The sequence below is a fragment of the Oncorhynchus clarkii genome, chromosome 1 (genome assembly GCF_045791955.1).
Source record: "Oncorhynchus clarkii lewisi isolate Uvic-CL-2024 chromosome 1, UVic_Ocla_1.0, whole genome shotgun sequence".
NCBI lineage: Eukaryota > Metazoa > Chordata > Actinopteri > Salmoniformes > Salmonidae > Oncorhynchus > Oncorhynchus clarkii.
This window is the reverse complement of record NC_092147.1, coordinates 26,400,403-26,417,610: the sequence shown is the minus strand read 5'-3', so window position 1 is coordinate 26,417,610 and position 17,208 is coordinate 26,400,403. Positions and strand designations below refer to the sequence as shown.

The window sequence follows — 17,208 nt, the reverse complement described above, 5'->3', positions numbered from 1 at the left end:
TGTCTGTGTGTTTGTGTGCGTAGTGAGGTGTCTGTGTGTTTGTGTGCGTAGTGAGGTGTCTGTGTGTTTGTGTGCGTAGTGAGGTGTCTGTGTGTTTGTGTGCGTAGTGAGGTGTCTGTGTGTTTGTGTGCGTAGTGAGGTGTCTGTGTGTTTGTGTGCGTAGTGAGGTGTCTGTGTGTTTGTGTGCGTAGTGAGGTGTCTGTGTGTTTGTGTGCGTAGTGAGGTGTCTGTGTGTTTGTGTGCGTAGTGAGGTGTCTGTGTGTTTGTGTGCGTAGTGAGGTGTCTGTGTGTTTGTGTGCGTAGTGAGGTGTCTGTGTGTTTGTGTGCGTAGTGAGGTGTCTGTGTGTTTGTGTGCGTAGTGAGGTGTCTGTGTGTTTGTGTGCGTAGTGAGGTGTCTGTGTGTTTGTGTGCGTAGTGAGGTGTCTGTGTGTTTGTGTGCGTAGTGAGGTGTCTGTGTGTTTGTGTGCGTAGTGAGGTGTCTGTGTGTTTGTGTGCGTAGTGAGGTGTCTGTGTGTTTGTGTGCGTAGTGAGGTGTCTGTGTGTTTGTGTGCGTAGTGAGGTGTCTGTGTGTTTGTGTGCGTAGTGAGGTGTCTGTGTGTTTGTGTGCGTAGTGAGGTGTCTGTGTGTTTGTGTGCGTAGTGAGGTGTCTGTGTGTTTGTGTGCGTAGTGAGGTGTCTGTGTGTTTGTGTGCGTAGTGAGGTGTCTGTGTGTTTGTGTGCGTAGTGAGGTGTCTGTGTGTTTGTGTGCGTAGTGAGGTGTCTGTGTGTTTGTGTGCGTAGTGAGGTGTCTGTGTGTTTGTGTGCGTAGTGAGGTGTCTGTGTGTTTGTGTGCGTAGTGAGGTGTCTGTGTGTTTGTGTGCGTAGTGAGGTGTCTGTGTGTTTGTGTGCGTAGTGAGGTGTCTGTGTGTTTGTGTGTGTAGTGAGGTGTCTGTGTGTTTGTGTGCGTAGTGAGGTGTCTGTGTGTTTGTGTGCGTAGTGAGGTGTCTGTGTGTTTGTGTGCGTAGTGAGGTGTCTGTGTGTTTGTGTGCGTAGTGAGGTGTCTGTGTGTTTGTGTGCGTAGTGAGGTGTCTGTGTGTTTGTGTGCGTAGTGAGGTGTCTGTGTGTTTGTGTGCGTAGTGAGGTGTCTGTGTGTTTGTGTGCGTAGTGAGGTGTCTGTGTGTTTGTGTGCGTAGTGAGGTGTCTGTGTGTTTGTGTGCGTAGTGAGGTGTCTGTGTGTTTGTGTGCGTAGTGAGGTGTCTGTGTGTTTGTGTGCGTAGTGAGGTGTCTGTGTGTTTGTGTGCGTAGTGAGGTGTCTGTGTGTTTGTGTGCGTAGTGAGGTGTCTGTGTGTTTGTGTGCGTAGTGAGGTGCCTGTGTGTTTGTGTGCGTAGTGAGGTGTCTGTGTGTTTGTGTGCGTAGTGAGGTGTCTGTGTGTTTGTGTGCGTAGTGAGGTGTCTGTGTGTTTGTGTGCGTAGTGAGGTGTCTGTGTGTTTGTGTGCGTAGTGAGGTGTCTGTGTGTTTGTGTGCGTAGTGAGGTGTCTGTGTGTTTGTGTGCGTAGTGAGGTGTCTGTGTGTTTGTGTGCGTAGTGAGGTGTCTGTGTGTTTGTGTGCGTAGTGAGGTGTCTGTGTGTTTGTGTGCGTAGTGAGGTGTCTGTGTGTTTGTGTGCGTAGTGAGGTGTCTGTGTGTTTGTGTGCGTAGTGAGGTGTCTGTGTGTTTGTGTGCGTAGTGAGGTGTCTGTGTGTTTGTGTGCGTAGTGAGGTGTCTGTGTGTTTGTGTGCGTAGTGAGGTGTCTGTGTGTTTGTGTGCGTAGTGAGGTGTCTGTGTGTTTGTGTGCGTAGTGAGGTGTCTGTGTGTTTGTGTGCGTAGTGAGGTGTCTGTGTGTTTGTGTGCGTAGTGAGGTGTCTGTGTGTTTGTGTGCGTAGTGAGGTGTCTGTGTGTTTGTGTGCGTAGTGAGGTGTCTGTGTGTTTGTGTGCGTAGTGAGGTGTCTGTGTGTTTGTGTGCGTAGTGAGGTGTCTGTGTGTTTGTGTGCGTAGTGAGGTGTCTGTGTGTTTGTGTGCGTAGTGAGGTGTCTGTGTGTTTGTGTGCGTAGTGAGGTGTCTGTGTGTTTGTGTGCGTAGTGAGGTGTCTGTGTGTTTGTGTGCGTAGTGAGGTGTCTGTGTGTTTGTGTGCGTAGTGAGGTGTCTGTGTGTTTGTGTGCGTAGTGAGGTGTCTGTGTGTTTGTGTGCGTAGTGAGGTGTCTGTGTGTTTGTGAATCAACACGAGAGCATGTGCATGTATTTGAACCATTTAAAGTATCTGAGTCTGCCTGTTTTAGTGCCTGCATGTGAATGAGTGAAGAGAGAGAGAAAGAAAGTTACATGTCAACAGTATTTGTTGAGTTAACACACTGTGTAATGAATGCTTAGTGATAATGTGGGTTCCTTCTCTCTCATTCCCCAAAATCTCATGGTCAGTCATATGAATATGGTTTTTGGATTTTTTGAAATGCATTTTATGATTTTATGATAGTATGATGTGTGCAGGCCAGGAAATCCTACCAGGGTATAAGCTGGAAGACAGACCCCCCACACACACTCTCCCCCCAGTGCCTAATGGAGAACAGACCTCCTCACACACACACCACCCACCCTCACCCTGCTGCCGGAGGAGTCCGCTGCAAGGCCTGCTGGGACATATCTGCCACAGCTTGGCAGCACATGATTCTGAAGAGAGGGAGAGAGAGGGAGAGAGGGAGGGAGGGGGAGAGCATCTGAAGGAGTGCTTTCATGTTCACGTCTAGTATTTCCTCCCTCAGTAACATATCCTCAAGCTCCCTCAGGAAGAATGGACTCCTTTCTTCTGAAAATCAATAAGCCATGGAGGTATTATTGGTCAAAGAAAAAGGAAAATGGACGTCTCTGACATGGAGCCTGGAGGAGATAGTCTCAAACAGGATTGTGTGGAAGGTGTGCATGTAGTCAATGTATGACACATCTTCCAACTAAACCCTTTCCATGCCTTTCATTCTCAAATACTGACTGTGGTGGAAAAATGAAACCCCATAATCATTTTCTTCACGTTTTTTTCCATCCAAGTTATGTTGAAATAGCAGAAAGTCGTCTCCTGAACTGCTCTGATTCAGAATTTTCTGATTGGACTGTAGCATTTAGCAAATTGTCTAATTGTTGAATCCCCCTGCTCTGGAGTCCTCTCAAGGAGGGAGGAAGCTGATATTGTTGGTTTTATTTTAGATAAAAGATAATATTTGCATTTGGACAGCACAGGACCCTGTTTTTCTGTGATGTGGGCGCCTGGCTCTAGAGGACATTCAACCATTACATTTCTGTGGTCTGAACTTGTGATCCTGTACTCAGTCCACCATAACTCAATAAAGGCCAGCAGCACAATGACAGTATGCCATAAAGTGGGAGCTAGGAGGCCTCTAAAGGGTTCAGAAACCTGTCATTTAGTTCCAGAATCACAGCTCTTTTCTAGCAAGGTTGTCAGTGTCAGCTTTGGGTATGTGTGTCTAAGTTAAGCATATATGGGTAATTCCCATGTTGTGTGGCCTTTGCGTGTTTTGTTCATGTTCTTTGTTCAGGTTTTGTGTTTTTCTTGGTGTCTGTGCATGTGTGTAGGAGCGATACAGGACAGGACAGGACAGTGATGGCCATCTAGATGATTGAGGAAGATGAGATGGATGAAGAATAAATAGTACATTTTTTTATCAGCCTGGAGCCCCATTCTGTTTTTGCTGAAAGGGGGAACCTTTACATAGACGTTCCTTCCTCTGACTCAAGGACACTTCAAATATTTATTTTCCTTCATTTTTTAACTAAGGGAGCAGCGCACATGTGTATGCGTGTGGTTGTTTTCAAAATCACTCTCCAACAACCTAGTAACACTGTGATCAGCCAGTTCATAAAATGTCCTAAATTGACAATATTGCAGTAATAAATAACTACGGTATAATATATATTATTAATTGTTTTGAAGACATTATTTCCGTTAATGATTCTGAAGAGTAAGAATGGATGAGCGTTAGTGTCTCATTTAGGATTAGTAGTAGACTAAACCAGACCAGGTTTAAAAGAAGCTATTATGGTGAGTCATTTGGATGATGACTACATGCCATTTCAGCTCAGAGACTTGTACCAGCGTCTGCTTTCTCCCTCTGTCTGTCTGCCTGTCTGTCTGTCTTACATATATCTATGTTGGGAGAGATTTAGAAGTAGACGCATAAACATATGTATCTGTGACAGGCAGCAAAGTCATTTTTTATTTTTAAAGCGTGTAATGTTGATGACTCCCCCCCTTAGCCTCAGCTGGAAACTCTCTGGTGCCCTCTGCTGAATGTACTGCACTCATTGATGCCCCATCGGAGGCCACTTTCAACACATTACACACACACACACTCATTATGGTATTTTTGGCTGTATTAAATCTGTTCTCCCCCCCCCTCCCCCCGACACAGCCCAGGCGACAGCAGGACCCCAGCCCTGGCACCAACATGGGTAACAACGCTGATGATCACAAGATGCGCTAGAGGCCAGCGAGACACAGGGAGTGGGTCAGGGTGATCTGTCCATCGTACTATGCCAGTCTCACACCCTGACATCAAGCTGTTAACTGGAGAGACCAAAGTCCACATTGCTGGGGATTTGGGGGTGGGGTGGGGTGGGATTCCTTTTAGTTTTAAAGTGTGGGTTAAGGGGATCGACCCAAACCTCGTTGTCTTCTGCGGGGTTTTGCACTATGTGATACATTCAGTTTAGTCCCCACTTCGCCTTCTGTATGCATGGAGCGCCTATCTATGTTTTCTTTTGTTCCCCTATGCAAAATATTTCGGAGGCACTTTCATTTACAATGCTTTATAAATAGGAAATGACTGGGTGATTATTAAATGGAACATATTTGTTCTTAAATAATAACTTATTTTCTAAATTGATATACTGTATTTCTAATGAATCCAAATGTCTGTTTCCATCTCCCTTATTATTTCCCACGAATGTTGTTTTCAAGGAGCACCTGAGGAGCACTGAGCATACATTAGTTTTTGTTTTTCAAGTTTTGATTATTATTTATTATCAACTTCCATCAGGTAGTTTGGAAGTAGGCCTACCATTAAGTACAAATAGTTACTATTCAATCACCTATTTATTTTGTATTAATAAAGGACTGTAAACGATTGCCTAAAAGCTATCTCTTATCCTATTATAGCACTATTTTAATGAAATTGTATTTGTTATTTTTTTATTCATGTTTCGTTTGAAAGTCATGATGTTTACTTTTTGTATTTCTTTTCTCTATATACATACTGTATTTGTCAGTCTTTCTGCTTTCGTATGGGATGTTAGTAGAATATAGAAAGTTGTGTTCTAGAAAAGTTACTTTTACAAAGAGGCACTTTCTGTCTTCCTGTCTCCTCTTTAATGTTATTGTAACAGTCTTTGAACATGAGACTCGCAGCACAGAGCACACAATGAGGTCAGTGCTGAGCTCGCTCTCTATAAATTGAGGCAAATAGACTTTCTCCTCTGCATTGTTTTTTTAATTTTATTATTCTCTTTATTTCACGTTTCATCCAGATCAGGGTTTATAACGTCTAAGCAGTACATTTCTCCCAGAAAATGATGCAAAGGCACAGCAACATTGTCTCACTAACATACCCAACAGTTTTGTTTCGTATGTTTCAGGTTATCTGAATATCCTTGAGTTTGATCAATTATTTAGCTGTTGTCAGTGTTTCCTTCTCTTCCCCTAGCGGAATAGTTGTAACGGTTTGTTCAAATAAAGTTGTCGGTCACACTTTATTTGGATAGTCCCGTATAGATGATATACAGATGGTCATACGTTCAACAAGCTATCTGATGATAAGCAACTGCTTGCTAAGGTTATGGTTAAAGTTAGGTTTAGGTTTAGAATTTAAAATAAGGGTTAGCTTTAAGGTTAGGGCTAGGGTTGGGGTTAGTGGATAGTTAGTTGAAATGTTGTTGACAGTTATTGAACATCTACGAACCATCTACTTGGGACTACCCAAATAAAGTGTTACCAAGTTGTTTGTACTGGAGATAAGAGAGAGCAAAATCTTTATAAGAGATAGAAGGCTTGCAATCCAACTCTGTTTCAACCAGTCATGAAATATTGGGATGAAATATGTAAAGAGTCAGTGAGGAGAGGAAATAAGTAAGATAAATCACAGGAATACAGGTGTGTATGTTATTCAGTTTGAACAGTGATGGATTGTACAGTCTGAGGCTCAATATTTGAAATGAAAGGAGAAAGTTAAGGTCAAGTCTAGCAACAGTAATGTACTGGTGGTTTTCCACCAGTCATTTGTAATGTATCAGCTCAGTATTTTATTCAAAGTTAATTTGCTTTAATTTGAATAAAGAGGAAAGGTGGAGGAAGTAGCCTATGTTTTGTAAAGGGATGAATGGTAGACATCAAGTTGTAAGATGTGGATGTGCAGGTCAGAAATAATAGGGTTTAGGTGGACAGTGGGAGAGGCAGGAGTTTGTCACACTTTGCTGGGGAATCAAGTTCTAATTTCATACTGCATGTGATTGTATTTCCTTGGATTATGTTCTTAGGTTTTTATCCTAAATACTTTCATATCACATACTTGCATAATGTTTTACATCCCACTAATGATGCAGTTATTTTGCATTTCTAGCTCATTAAAACAATGTGTATGGTCTTAGCCTGTTGCTTTAGTAAATCAAATCAAATCAAATGTATTTATAAAGCCCTTCTTAGATCATCTGATATCTCAAAGTGCTGTACAGAAACCCAGCCTAAAACCCCAAACAGCAAGCAATGCAGGTGTTGAAGCACGGTGTGTCACCTCAAGTTAGCATACCAATGTAGGTAGCAGGAACGAACAGGTATATGCTACCTTCCACAGTGATGTTTATGCAATGTGTACAGTATTTCACCATTTTCTGAGAGCTCTATTTCAAATGGTTTGTTTGATATCTACTCCAGTGTATAGGGTACCCGATTAAAGTATCAGTGCTCTTGAATAGAATTACAAAATGTATTGGACACTCAGAAACTAACTGGCCTACCTCCAGCTACAACCAAAAACAAATAGAAATATTGGGTATTTATTACTTCTCGATTTTGTGAACCTTTATTTGATTGAAATGTTGGTTAGATATCGTATGATATGTTTGCATGAGATCAGGAATGTCCAAACAACACTGCAGTTATGACAAATCCCAGCCTTGATTTCCAATATAATTCATCTTTCCCTTCATGTGTAGGCCTACTCCCCTGAGTCCCAGTTAGCTGTAGCCCTGTCTGAGCTTCACCCTTCACTTAATGCTGGCATTAAGGCAAGTTACACACCAGAGACTTTTTCCTAGTTTGCTCACTTAAAAAAAAAAAAGGTTTATTTTCTTATTTGTTTTAAGTTATTGATACAGGTTGACCTTTGTTGTGTTCAGGTTATGCTATGAAGAACTGTGTATTTCTGTGTTTAATGGCCTACCTTTTAAGATTTTACTGAAGAATTTAGTTTTCTTTCTTTCTGTTTTATGGTTTAGCTTGTTTAGCTTGTTTTTGTTAAGGGGCAATTTAAATCTGAAGTGTTGAATTTGATGTGTTTCATAATAAACTTGTAACAAACGTTTGACTAGGTCTTGTGCATTTTTTAAGAATCACCATTGCCAGAAACACTAATTTATTACTGACTTTATGACTGTCTATAATTTAAAGGCTGTCTGCCTCTCTTTGAGGTTATTTTGTCCTATGAATAATTACTATGCTCAACAAGTTGCTAGTCTCAGGTCTAGCCAGGTCGATGTGTGCTCCGAACTTGAACTCAGATAATCTTTCAAGTATGGCATTGTTCAGTCACAAGACTCTGAAGTTTGTAAACACGTGAGATGGTAAACAGAACTCATCACCAGAGTCAGACACCCATAACAGGCAATCTTACAACCATGAACTACCAGCAAACATGATACCAGTGCACCATGAATAGGCTACACCTGTATGCTCATTGAAGTCAGCATAATAAGCATTTAAGTCGAATAGTTTAGTTTTATACTGTATCTGAATATTAATGAGTAGTACTTAAATTGCACAATGTATATAGCCTGGCCATAGACAAGTTTTTGATTAGCATACAGTTTGATGAGAAATGATTCGTGTTAATTGCACTAATTATAGAAATGTGCAAACATAGACATGTTCACATAGATATTATAGCCTATAATTTAAACATGATAAGCGAGAAAAACATATTTTGAAGAAATATGTTGGTCAGCTGACCAGGAAGTGGCTGTTTCTTCACGACACACAGGAAGTTGAATAATCAGCTGATAGTGGTGGTGTTTTGTTGGAAGTTGCCGTTGTTTGTGAAGTGTTTATATTCCTTTCTCTTCAATTCACGATAAAGACACAACAAACGAAAAAAGGAATTCGATGGACATTTAATTATTAGTGATGTTATGAAAATTAGCTAAGTGACTCACTGTTACAATTTCAATTCATAGCTAGCTAGATTGCTGTTGAATCCTCGGGAAGAAAGAAAACAGCAACGTAACGTCAGTCAACGGGTTTGAGACGTTCTTTGTTTTTGTTTTGTCAGACAGAATTGCAGTATTTGGTTTCTTCTTTTTGAACATCGTTTTATATTTATTTATAATTGTGCGTGGATTTGGATAACAATAACTATACAGGAGAGCTAGCTAGCATAGCTACAAGTCGCCGATAATTGTTGTCAAGCTCCTGAGTTGTCTAATCAGAAGCGAGACAACAGAGCTGTTTAGATAGTGACGAGTGTGGAAAGATTTCAGACTAGCTAGCTAGCTAGTTGTGGTAGTTAGCTCAACTGCGACCTGTTGGTAGAGTTATATGTCATCCACCAACCTGTAATTCTCAGTTAGCTTTGTGTGCAATTTAGCAAGTTTGTTGCGCAATTCCTGAATGCCAACGTTGTCAGCAGGGATCGCTGGTCCAAAAGTATGGTAACAGCAATGTGTCGTAACTAAGTGTTGGAGTGTCTTGGCCTCTGAGAAGGTGTCATTTGTCCCACTGTCAATATATTTCAGGGTGTTTTATGTAAACCCGTATTGTGTATGCCTATGAATTAAGTATTATTTTATTGTGTTAATAGCTTCATGTTGTGTAGAAACCGTGCAATTGAAAAGTAGTGATTTAAGAAGAGAAGGATCAGGCAGTCTAATATTAAACAACGGTCCAGTTCTGGCACAGGCACAGAACCTCCTTGAAAATCCTTCTCCCTACTTGCCAATGCTGGATCTGGAAGTTGTTCCTGAAAGATCTTTAGGACATGAGCAATGGGAATTCGCATTAGGTAAGCGACTCAGAAGATAATAGGTTATTTGGTATTTCTTCATCCGACCACACACTCTAAATGTTTTCCCTGTCCGTTATTTGACATATGTGTTTGTAATTTGTAAATGCGGACTAAATCTATCTCTAATCTTCTCCATCTTTTTGTCACAGGGATGCCATTGGCCCAGGCCATTTCCATTTTACAGAAACACTGCCGCATCATCAAGAATGTCCAGGTTCTCTACAGTGAACAAGTAAGAGATGAGATGACTGCTCTTTGATATGATGTAGGGTGTGGGCTGTCAGATTAATGTGACAGATTTTTGATTGACTGTACATGTTATCTTTCTGTGTTTCTAGATGCCACTCAGTCATGACCTCATACTCAACTTGACTCAGGATGGAATTAAACTGCTGTTTGATGCCTGTAACCAGAGACTGAAGGTGAGGGAGGGGTGCTCTTGTGACTTTAGACTTCATTCAGTAAATACTGTATGTTGAACACTAATCATGTCTCTTGTTGCTGTAATGTTTAGGTGATTGAAGTATACGACTTGAGCAAAGTGAAATTGAAATACTGGTGAGTGATCATCTGTTCCTAGTGTGAATAGCTGTGTGAGTATTAACAAATGTATATGTGAGCGAGGTGGGAATTTGTCAGACTGGAATTGTTTATTTTACTTAGTGAGAATAGTTTGTTTTGCACATTGTTCATCTTATGTTGGATGTGGGACTTTGTGCTACTACATATACACTAGATATACAAAAGTATGTTGACACCCCTTCAAATTAGTGGCACTTCAAATGAGTGGACTCGGCTATTTCAGCCACACCCGTTGCTGACAGGTATATAAAATCTAGGACAGAGCCCTGCAATCTCCATCGAAACACTTTGGCAGTAGAATGGAAGAGCTCAGTGTCTTTCAATGTGGCACTGTCATAGGATGCCACCTTTCCAACAAGTCAGTCTGTCAGATTTCTGCCATGCTAGAGCTGCCCCGGTCAACTGTAAGTGCTGTTATTGTGAAGTGGAAATAGGAGCCACAACAGCTCAGCTGCGAAGTGGTAGGCCACACAAGCTCACAGAGTGGGACCGCCGAGTGCTGAAGCGCTTAGTGCATAAAAATCGTTGGTCCACGGTTGCAACACTCACTATCGAGTTCCAAACTGCCTCCTGAAGCACGCAAGCCTCAGATCACAATGCTAAGCGTCGGCTGGAGTGGTGTAAAACTCGCTGCCATTGGACTTTGGAGCAGTGGAAACGCGTTCTTTGGCGTGATGAATCACGCTTCACCAACTGGGAGTCCGATTAATCTGTATTTGGCGGATACCGAACCCTACCTGGTTCGGGCTAGGCCACTTACTTCCAGTGAAGGGAAATCTGAATGCTACAGCATACAGTGACAATTCTGTGCTTCCAACTTTGTGGCAACAGTTTGGGGAAGGCCCTTTCCTGTTTCAGCATGACAATGCCCCTGTGCACAAAGCGAGGTCCATACAGAAATGGTTTGTTGAGATCGGTGTGGAAGAACTTGACTGGCCTGCACAGAGCCCTTAACTCCATCGAACACCTTTGGGATGAATTGGAACTCCAACTTCGAGCCAGGTCTAATCACCCAACATCAGTGCCGACCTCACTAATGCTCTTGTGGCAAAATGGAAGCAAGTCCCTTCAGCAATGTTCCAATATTTAGGGGAAAGCCTTCCCAGAAGAGTGGAGGCTTTTGTAGCAGCAAACTGGTGACCAACTCCATATTAATGCCCATGATTTTGGAATGAGATGTTCGATGAGCAGGTGTCCACATACTTTTGGTAATATATTGCAATAGTATCTAAGCCTAAATGGTGTCATTGTCTTGCAGTGGAGTACATTTCAACACTCAGGCTATAGCACCCACTATAGAGCAGATTGACCAGTCCTTTGGTGCCACACACCCTGGAGGTAAGGGAAAGACACTCACCAATCAGCAGATACAACTTGGTTTCTTATTGATAGTACTGTAGAATGCTGCAAGGTAGGCTTGTGTTTGACCATGTTTTCCTCACTCCACAGTATACAATGCTGCAGAGCAACTGTTCCACTTGAACTTTCGGGGACTCTCCTTCTCCTTCCAGCTTGACTCATGGAATGAAGCTCCCAAGTATGAGGTGAGACTATTACCTGTTCCTCTTATATTTATCCCTAGTATGCTGTTTTTATCTGACTGGCTTTATAATTGCCTTATAAACCCTGTTTGACATACAGTATCTGCCACACTGCACATGTATTCCGTAACTTGCTCTTCTTGTTGTACCCTTAAGAGTTTCCCTCATCTATTTTTTCAAATTGACTTTACCTGGCTGACAACCCCTAATAGACCTTGTTAACCAGATAAAGTACTAGTCTTTTTGGCTTGGATTATTTGTTAAATAATGAAAACCCCTGTGTCTCATTTTGACCCCATGGGAATTAACAAACTAATTGCTACATCACCAATATGATGCATGAGTATTTGGTTTTGAAGCATTTGATAATGCTGGAAATACAAAATAAATCTGCCAAAAAATGGCTTAGTATGTATTTTTTGTGAAAGTGCATTGCTACAGTATAAAGCTGTTGATGTGAGTGCTTGTGTCTCTATATGTTGAATGTGAGCTGTTGAAATGCACACGCCAATCTACTCCCAGTTGTTTTGCTTTGACAGCCTAACTTTGCCCATGGCTTGGCCTCCCTGCAGATTCCGCACGGGGCCACAGTTAAACGGATGTACATCTATACTGGGAACAACCTACAGGACACCAAGTAAGAACATAATGTATTCACAAGCACACCTGGAATAATGTATGAGCATGGCAAGTTTATGGGGAGATTGAGGAAGCAGGTGGAGTATAAGGTGAAGGGGAAGATACTGTGTGTTTGGTGAGCTTGTTTACTCCAATGGAAATGCTTCAACTAACACCATCTTCTCCTTTGAATATGGTTAGGTTTAAAAGTATTGCGACATGTGTGATCTTGGATTGCAGAAAAAAACATGACTGTGACTCACTCTGTCGCTCCTCAGGGCTCCAGTGATGCCCCTTGCCTGTTTCCTTGGCAACGTGTATGCAGAGTGTGTGGACGTGCTGAAGAATGGTGCGGGACCACTTGGTCTGAGACTTCGCATCCTCACTGCAGGTACATAGCAAAGGGACATCTCAACCCACTCATGTCTATGAGTACAACACCATCAGAACTGTGTAATTGAAGCGAATTCTGTTCGGGTTGATATTCATTTTGATGCTCTCTGAACACATGCCACTGACGGGACTGGAGGACGTAGGTGTTCTTTTTCCGTAGCTCAATCCATCCACAATTCTAATTGGATCAGGCTAGTCTTCTCTCCCTTCCTTTAATTAATTCCTTCCTCCAGCTCTGTTGTTAGGACTGTAATAGAGCCTCCTGCTGGAGCTACAGAATAGTGCTTTCCTACAAGTCCCTCAGTTCCATCACGTTCCATGCTCTCTCCAGTCCATATGTAAAGGCCTGCTGATCTCATCACCAGATATCACCTCTGACAGGCCCCTCCCCTGGAGAGGCTGAGCTAAACAAATAACCTACAGGAGGAGCCATGTACACTATGTACTTGTACTCTACGCCCTTTAGTAGATGGGAAGAGGGCTATCAAAATATGTAAGTCATCTGAAAGTCCCTTGGAATCCCTCATCCAGTGTTTAGACGTGTGTCTTTTGACCAGCTGTTTTTGTTGTCTCTGGTTTGATGTATTATATGCATTCGTAATGAAATTATGTGCTCCAACAGTTTTGCAACATCAGGTCATATTTAGCTTGGATAATGAGTGTACTTGTGTCCTGTTGTCAGGCTGCGGGCCAGGGGTGATGGCTGATGCTAAGGTGCGTGCTGTGGAGAGGAACATCTACTTTGGAGACTCCTGTCAAGATGTGCTGAGCGCTCTGGGCTCGCCACACAAGGTCTTCTACAAGTCAGAGGACAAGGTATGGCCCTTAACTCTCTTCCCTGTCTCCCTATTTTACCCTGACCCCCTTTTCTCAGACTTGACTTGCTGCTCTCTGTTTATAAACAAGCTCTCTTCATGTTTTGGTTTCAGATGAAGATCCACTCTCCGTCGCCTCACAAGCAGGTCCCGTCCAAATGCAATGACTACTTCTTCAACTACTTCACCCTGGGGGTGGTAGGTCTTGGTGTTTATATGGGGGGGGGGGATAAAGAGAGGGCTTGTCTTTTTTATGTTGACATTAAAGCTCAATGTGCCGTTTTGACCTCTGATTGTTCCCTCTTCCTGTTGTTCCAGGACATACTCTTTGATTCCACCACTCACCTGGTGAAGAAGTTTGTCCTTCATACCAACTTCCCTGGTCATTACAATTTCAACATGTAAGTCTCTCTGCCTCAGTTAAGACTGGCAATTTATTGGCCCTTGGCTCAGATATGCAATGTTCAGACATATGATTAATTTGAATGAATGATTTGCAGTAGAGCCATAAGAGGCTATTAACTCTTTAGTGGTTAAAGTAATGTAGTCACAAGACTGAACGGCTCCCCACTCAGTAACATGTAAAATCTCTCAATACTAGATATCATCGATGCGATTTCAAGATTCCACTTGTCATTAAGAAAGGTGAGTTTCTAATCAGCTTTTGTATTGTATTTCCTGAGTTTTTTGGTGCTCCTTTTGTACTCTGCCTGTCTCCTCTCTGACCTATGTCAAGTCTCCTCATGTAATCTTGTCTGTGTCTTTCAGAAGCTGCTGATGCTCAGTGGGAGGACTGCATTCTCACTACCTACAGCAAGGTCAGATATGCCTGACCAGCTCAGTCTTTGCCTAACTGAATGTTTTCCTACAACATACTGTATATTTTTGATAAAGAGTTGTGAAAATCACCACACAAGCAACTATGTTTTAACTTTATAGGTATCTGTGACTTCAGAGAAGGTTTGTGTTCTCCTGACTGACTATGGTTGTGTCTCCCTTAGTGGGATCAGATTCAGGAGCTGCTTGGACACCCCATGGAGAAGCCTGTCGTGCTCCACAGGTAAGAGATGCCTGGGTTAGAATATACATGACTACTTTCCGATGAAGTGTTTTCACTGACTGCTGGCTCTGCAGTTACCAAAAAGGTGTTCATTTTTTCTGTCTCACAGGTCATCCTCGGCAAATAATACCAATCCCTTCGGCTCTACGTTCTGTTTTGGACTACAGCGAATGATCTTTGAGGTAAGAACTTGGTGTGTCTCCTGAGTCGTGAGTGATGATGGCATTAGGTTGAGTAGTACAAAGGCCTGTATGTAAACTCTGTGTCCTAACTGTGCAAACTTGTCGTCCCAGGTGATGCAGAACAACCACATAGCTTCAGTGACTCTGTACGGTGCCCCCAGACCCAGCAGCCGGGTCCGAGCCGAGGCCAGCTCCCACTGAACAGCATCCTACTGCCAACCCAGGCTTGGCCTGAGGGCTGTCTCTCCCCTCCTCCAGTCCACGCCACAACACCCCTAGGCTGATCAGAGAAGTGTACTCTGTCTCACTCAATCTCTCACCCACTGCCATGTTCACACCAGAGAGGAGCTCCTCTGGACCCATCTGCCCCACTCTGACAGGCACCTCATCCAGAGGCCTGCTAGGATCCGTCTTCACCCCCCCCCCCCCCACCTCTGACTTACCCTGTCCCAATGGTCTTCATCATCAAAACACTCATTAGATGTGTTTCATCAAAACACTCATTAGATGTGTTTCATCAAAACACTCATTAGATGTGTTTCATCAAAACACTCATTAGATGTGTTTCATCAAAACACTCATTAGATGTGTTTCATCAGTGCACATTTGTATGCCGGCATGCACAAACACATGCTCACCTGCATACACAAATGAGCACCTGCGTGCATGCTACAGTTTTTAAAATGACTTAATACATGCTTGACATGCACACATATATCAGAAACTGATACCAAAATCATTTCAATCCTTTTTCCACTATATGTTCACGTTACCTGTTAATACACATGTATATGGATGCAGGCTCATCTCATATCTGCAGCACTAGCATAACAAGTACACCATTACATACACAGACAGTTACAGAAACATACATGCATGCACACAGACAATTGCATGAATAGAGAAGTTGTTGTTTTTAAAAGGAGAGTGGTAAAAGATGACTAGCACAAACTGGCCTCCCCATGGAGGGTCCTAGTGCTCTGCATGCTTTGAGGGGGAACTGTCTTGGCACATGATCAAACACAGACACACATATACTGGTCCACATACACCACACACACACACATTCATACACTCATGTCATGAACAAGTCCTCAGCATAAGCCACCTCCTATTGCAAGGCCGTAAATCACTAACTGCATTTGTAGTTAGTTAGTTTGTTTTGTGTTTATTTGCCAGGACCGATGGAAACATTTGAACATTTGCACTAAGATACACCATATTTACTTTCTTGTTGTTTCCTATCCAGTGAGGAGTATTGTGCATTTTATTTCTATTAGTGATGGCAGAGGAAAGGCTCCAGCTCCTCTATCCCATGACTGACTTCCTTTCCTTCCACATGTACACTATCCCCTCCACTGTCCACTGCTACCCCTGTCTTTACAGCCTTCCTCCCCATGCTATCTCATGATTTCTCTCTTTCCCCCTCCACCTCTCTCTCTTCACAGGAGATACCCTAATGAATCCCTCAGATTTACTTCATCATTGCTATCATTTTGTATTTAAAAAAAGTGTTAAATTGCCAAAAGTTTTGCCAAAGATGGTTCAGCATGTTTTAAGTTATCCAGACATTTTAGTTTGTCAAAATGTGACCTTTTCCTAAGAAGAGCAGACATTCCCTCCTAAACAATATTTTGTTAAATTCTAGGCCCCTGACCCAAAATCTTAATCTCTCCTAAGTACTTCTGGAGTATATAATCTTTATTATTTGTGCTTTTTAATGCAGATATTTTATCATTCAGTTTTTAGTCTCCTGAGACTATGTGTAGCAGGTAGATTTGGGACTATGTGCAGCAGCAGTCTCTTCTGGTGTTTTGTACAGATTTGTAAATAGTGTGCTCTTTTTTTGTCATTTTAAGCTAATGGTACAATGTGGGTCTGAATTGTTTTAAGGTCAGAGCACACACCAGACGTGACACTTGTATTACTTAGGAATTCTGTTTGATGTCTCTCTCCCCAGTGGAGAGAACAGTGGCGCTCCTAAGCCCTGGGCCTGGAGGGTTCATTCATCTCTCTAGTTCAGCTTTAACCACTTAGTACTAGAGACAGATGCTGAAGATGGGCTGAAGCCGAGACAAGGAGGGGTTACTGTTGGATAGGGAAGGGAGCCCTGTACAGTCTATGATGTTTAGAACCCCTGGATGTGTGTGTGATCAGTGTTACAGTGGGTTGATCGTGTTCTGGTGCTAGATCAGAGGTGTGACTGAGGCTTATAAGTGTGTGTCCTCCTCCCATCTTGTGTATCTATCTGCCATCATGTCAGCCCCTGTCAGACCAGCCCTCCAGGCCTCAGCTTTACAGCGTGTGATGCAGGCTTATTACATGGGCATTGTTCATTCTGTTACATTGACTTGTTTCATGAGTTGCGATGGGGGGGGGGGGAAAGCCCTGTACTGTTGTTTTTAATTTTATCCCTTGCTTTGTGCAAGTTGAATAAAAGAAAAAGGTAGAATGGCTTGTTAAAGTTGTGCCTCATCTCCCACCAAGCCTGTCTTGACTTCTCTCTGTAAATTAAACTAGGCTATAGAACTGCATTGTGTATGACTTGAGCATGAAAAGTTAACATGGTTGGCTGACTGTCACCCATAGTCATCATTGTCCTCTTGCTCCAGAAAACATAACAGTAAAGAGTAGATTAAAGACTTGGGTCACTATTCAATCTGTATCGCCAAAGTGTTACAGCTAGCACGATAAATGTAAAGGTAATTCATTTTCAATTACTCTGTAAC

At 42.4% G+C, this 17,208-nt stretch overlaps 2 protein-coding genes across 12 annotated transcripts in view; both read left to right on the top strand.

The window, feature by feature from the left end:
- The window catches only part of LOC139395557 (core-binding factor subunit beta), a 36,822-nt gene extending 29,234 nt beyond the window's left edge, over positions 1-7,588 (top strand). For 4 of the 9 annotated variants that reach the window (XM_071143195.1, XM_071143014.1, XM_071143255.1 and 1 more), the window contains one exon: positions 4,432-7,588. Coding sequence is in view for 4 of the 9 variants with exons in the window: in XM_071143014.1 (XP_070999115.1) it covers positions 4,432-4,503 (72 nt within the window). In the remaining 5 variants the exon portion in view is untranslated. Of the gene's footprint in view, positions 1-2,211; positions 3,675-4,431 lie in introns of those variants that run through there. The other 5 variants (XR_011630658.1, XM_071143089.1, XM_071143148.1 and 2 more) reach the window with 3 other exon arrangements.
- Positions 7,589-8,262: 674 nt separating this feature from the next.
- On the top strand, positions 8,263-16,855 carry LOC139395239 (phagosome assembly factor 1-like). Of its 3 annotated transcripts, XM_071142969.1 has the most exons (17): positions 8,267-8,524; positions 9,172-9,285; positions 9,438-9,520; positions 9,627-9,710; positions 9,803-9,846; positions 11,129-11,208; positions 11,320-11,414; positions 11,984-12,048; positions 12,308-12,420; positions 13,105-13,238; positions 13,352-13,435; positions 13,556-13,638; positions 13,839-13,882; positions 14,006-14,055; positions 14,239-14,297; positions 14,407-14,479; positions 14,591-16,855. In XM_071142969.1, exons 2-17 carry the CDS (start codon positions 9,222-9,224, stop codon positions 14,678-14,680), a joined length of 1,245 nt encoding a protein of 414 aa, XP_070999070.1. In that variant the 5' UTR covers positions 8,267-8,524; positions 9,172-9,221; the 3' UTR covers positions 14,681-16,855. The 3 variants fall into 3 exon arrangements, with proteins under 3 accessions (XP_070999037.1, XP_070999005.1, XP_070999070.1); XM_071142936.1 differs by having other exon boundaries at positions 8,263-9,285; XM_071142904.1 differs by having other exon boundaries at positions 8,263-9,285; positions 11,951-12,048.
- Positions 16,856-17,208: the final 353 nt, after the last annotated feature.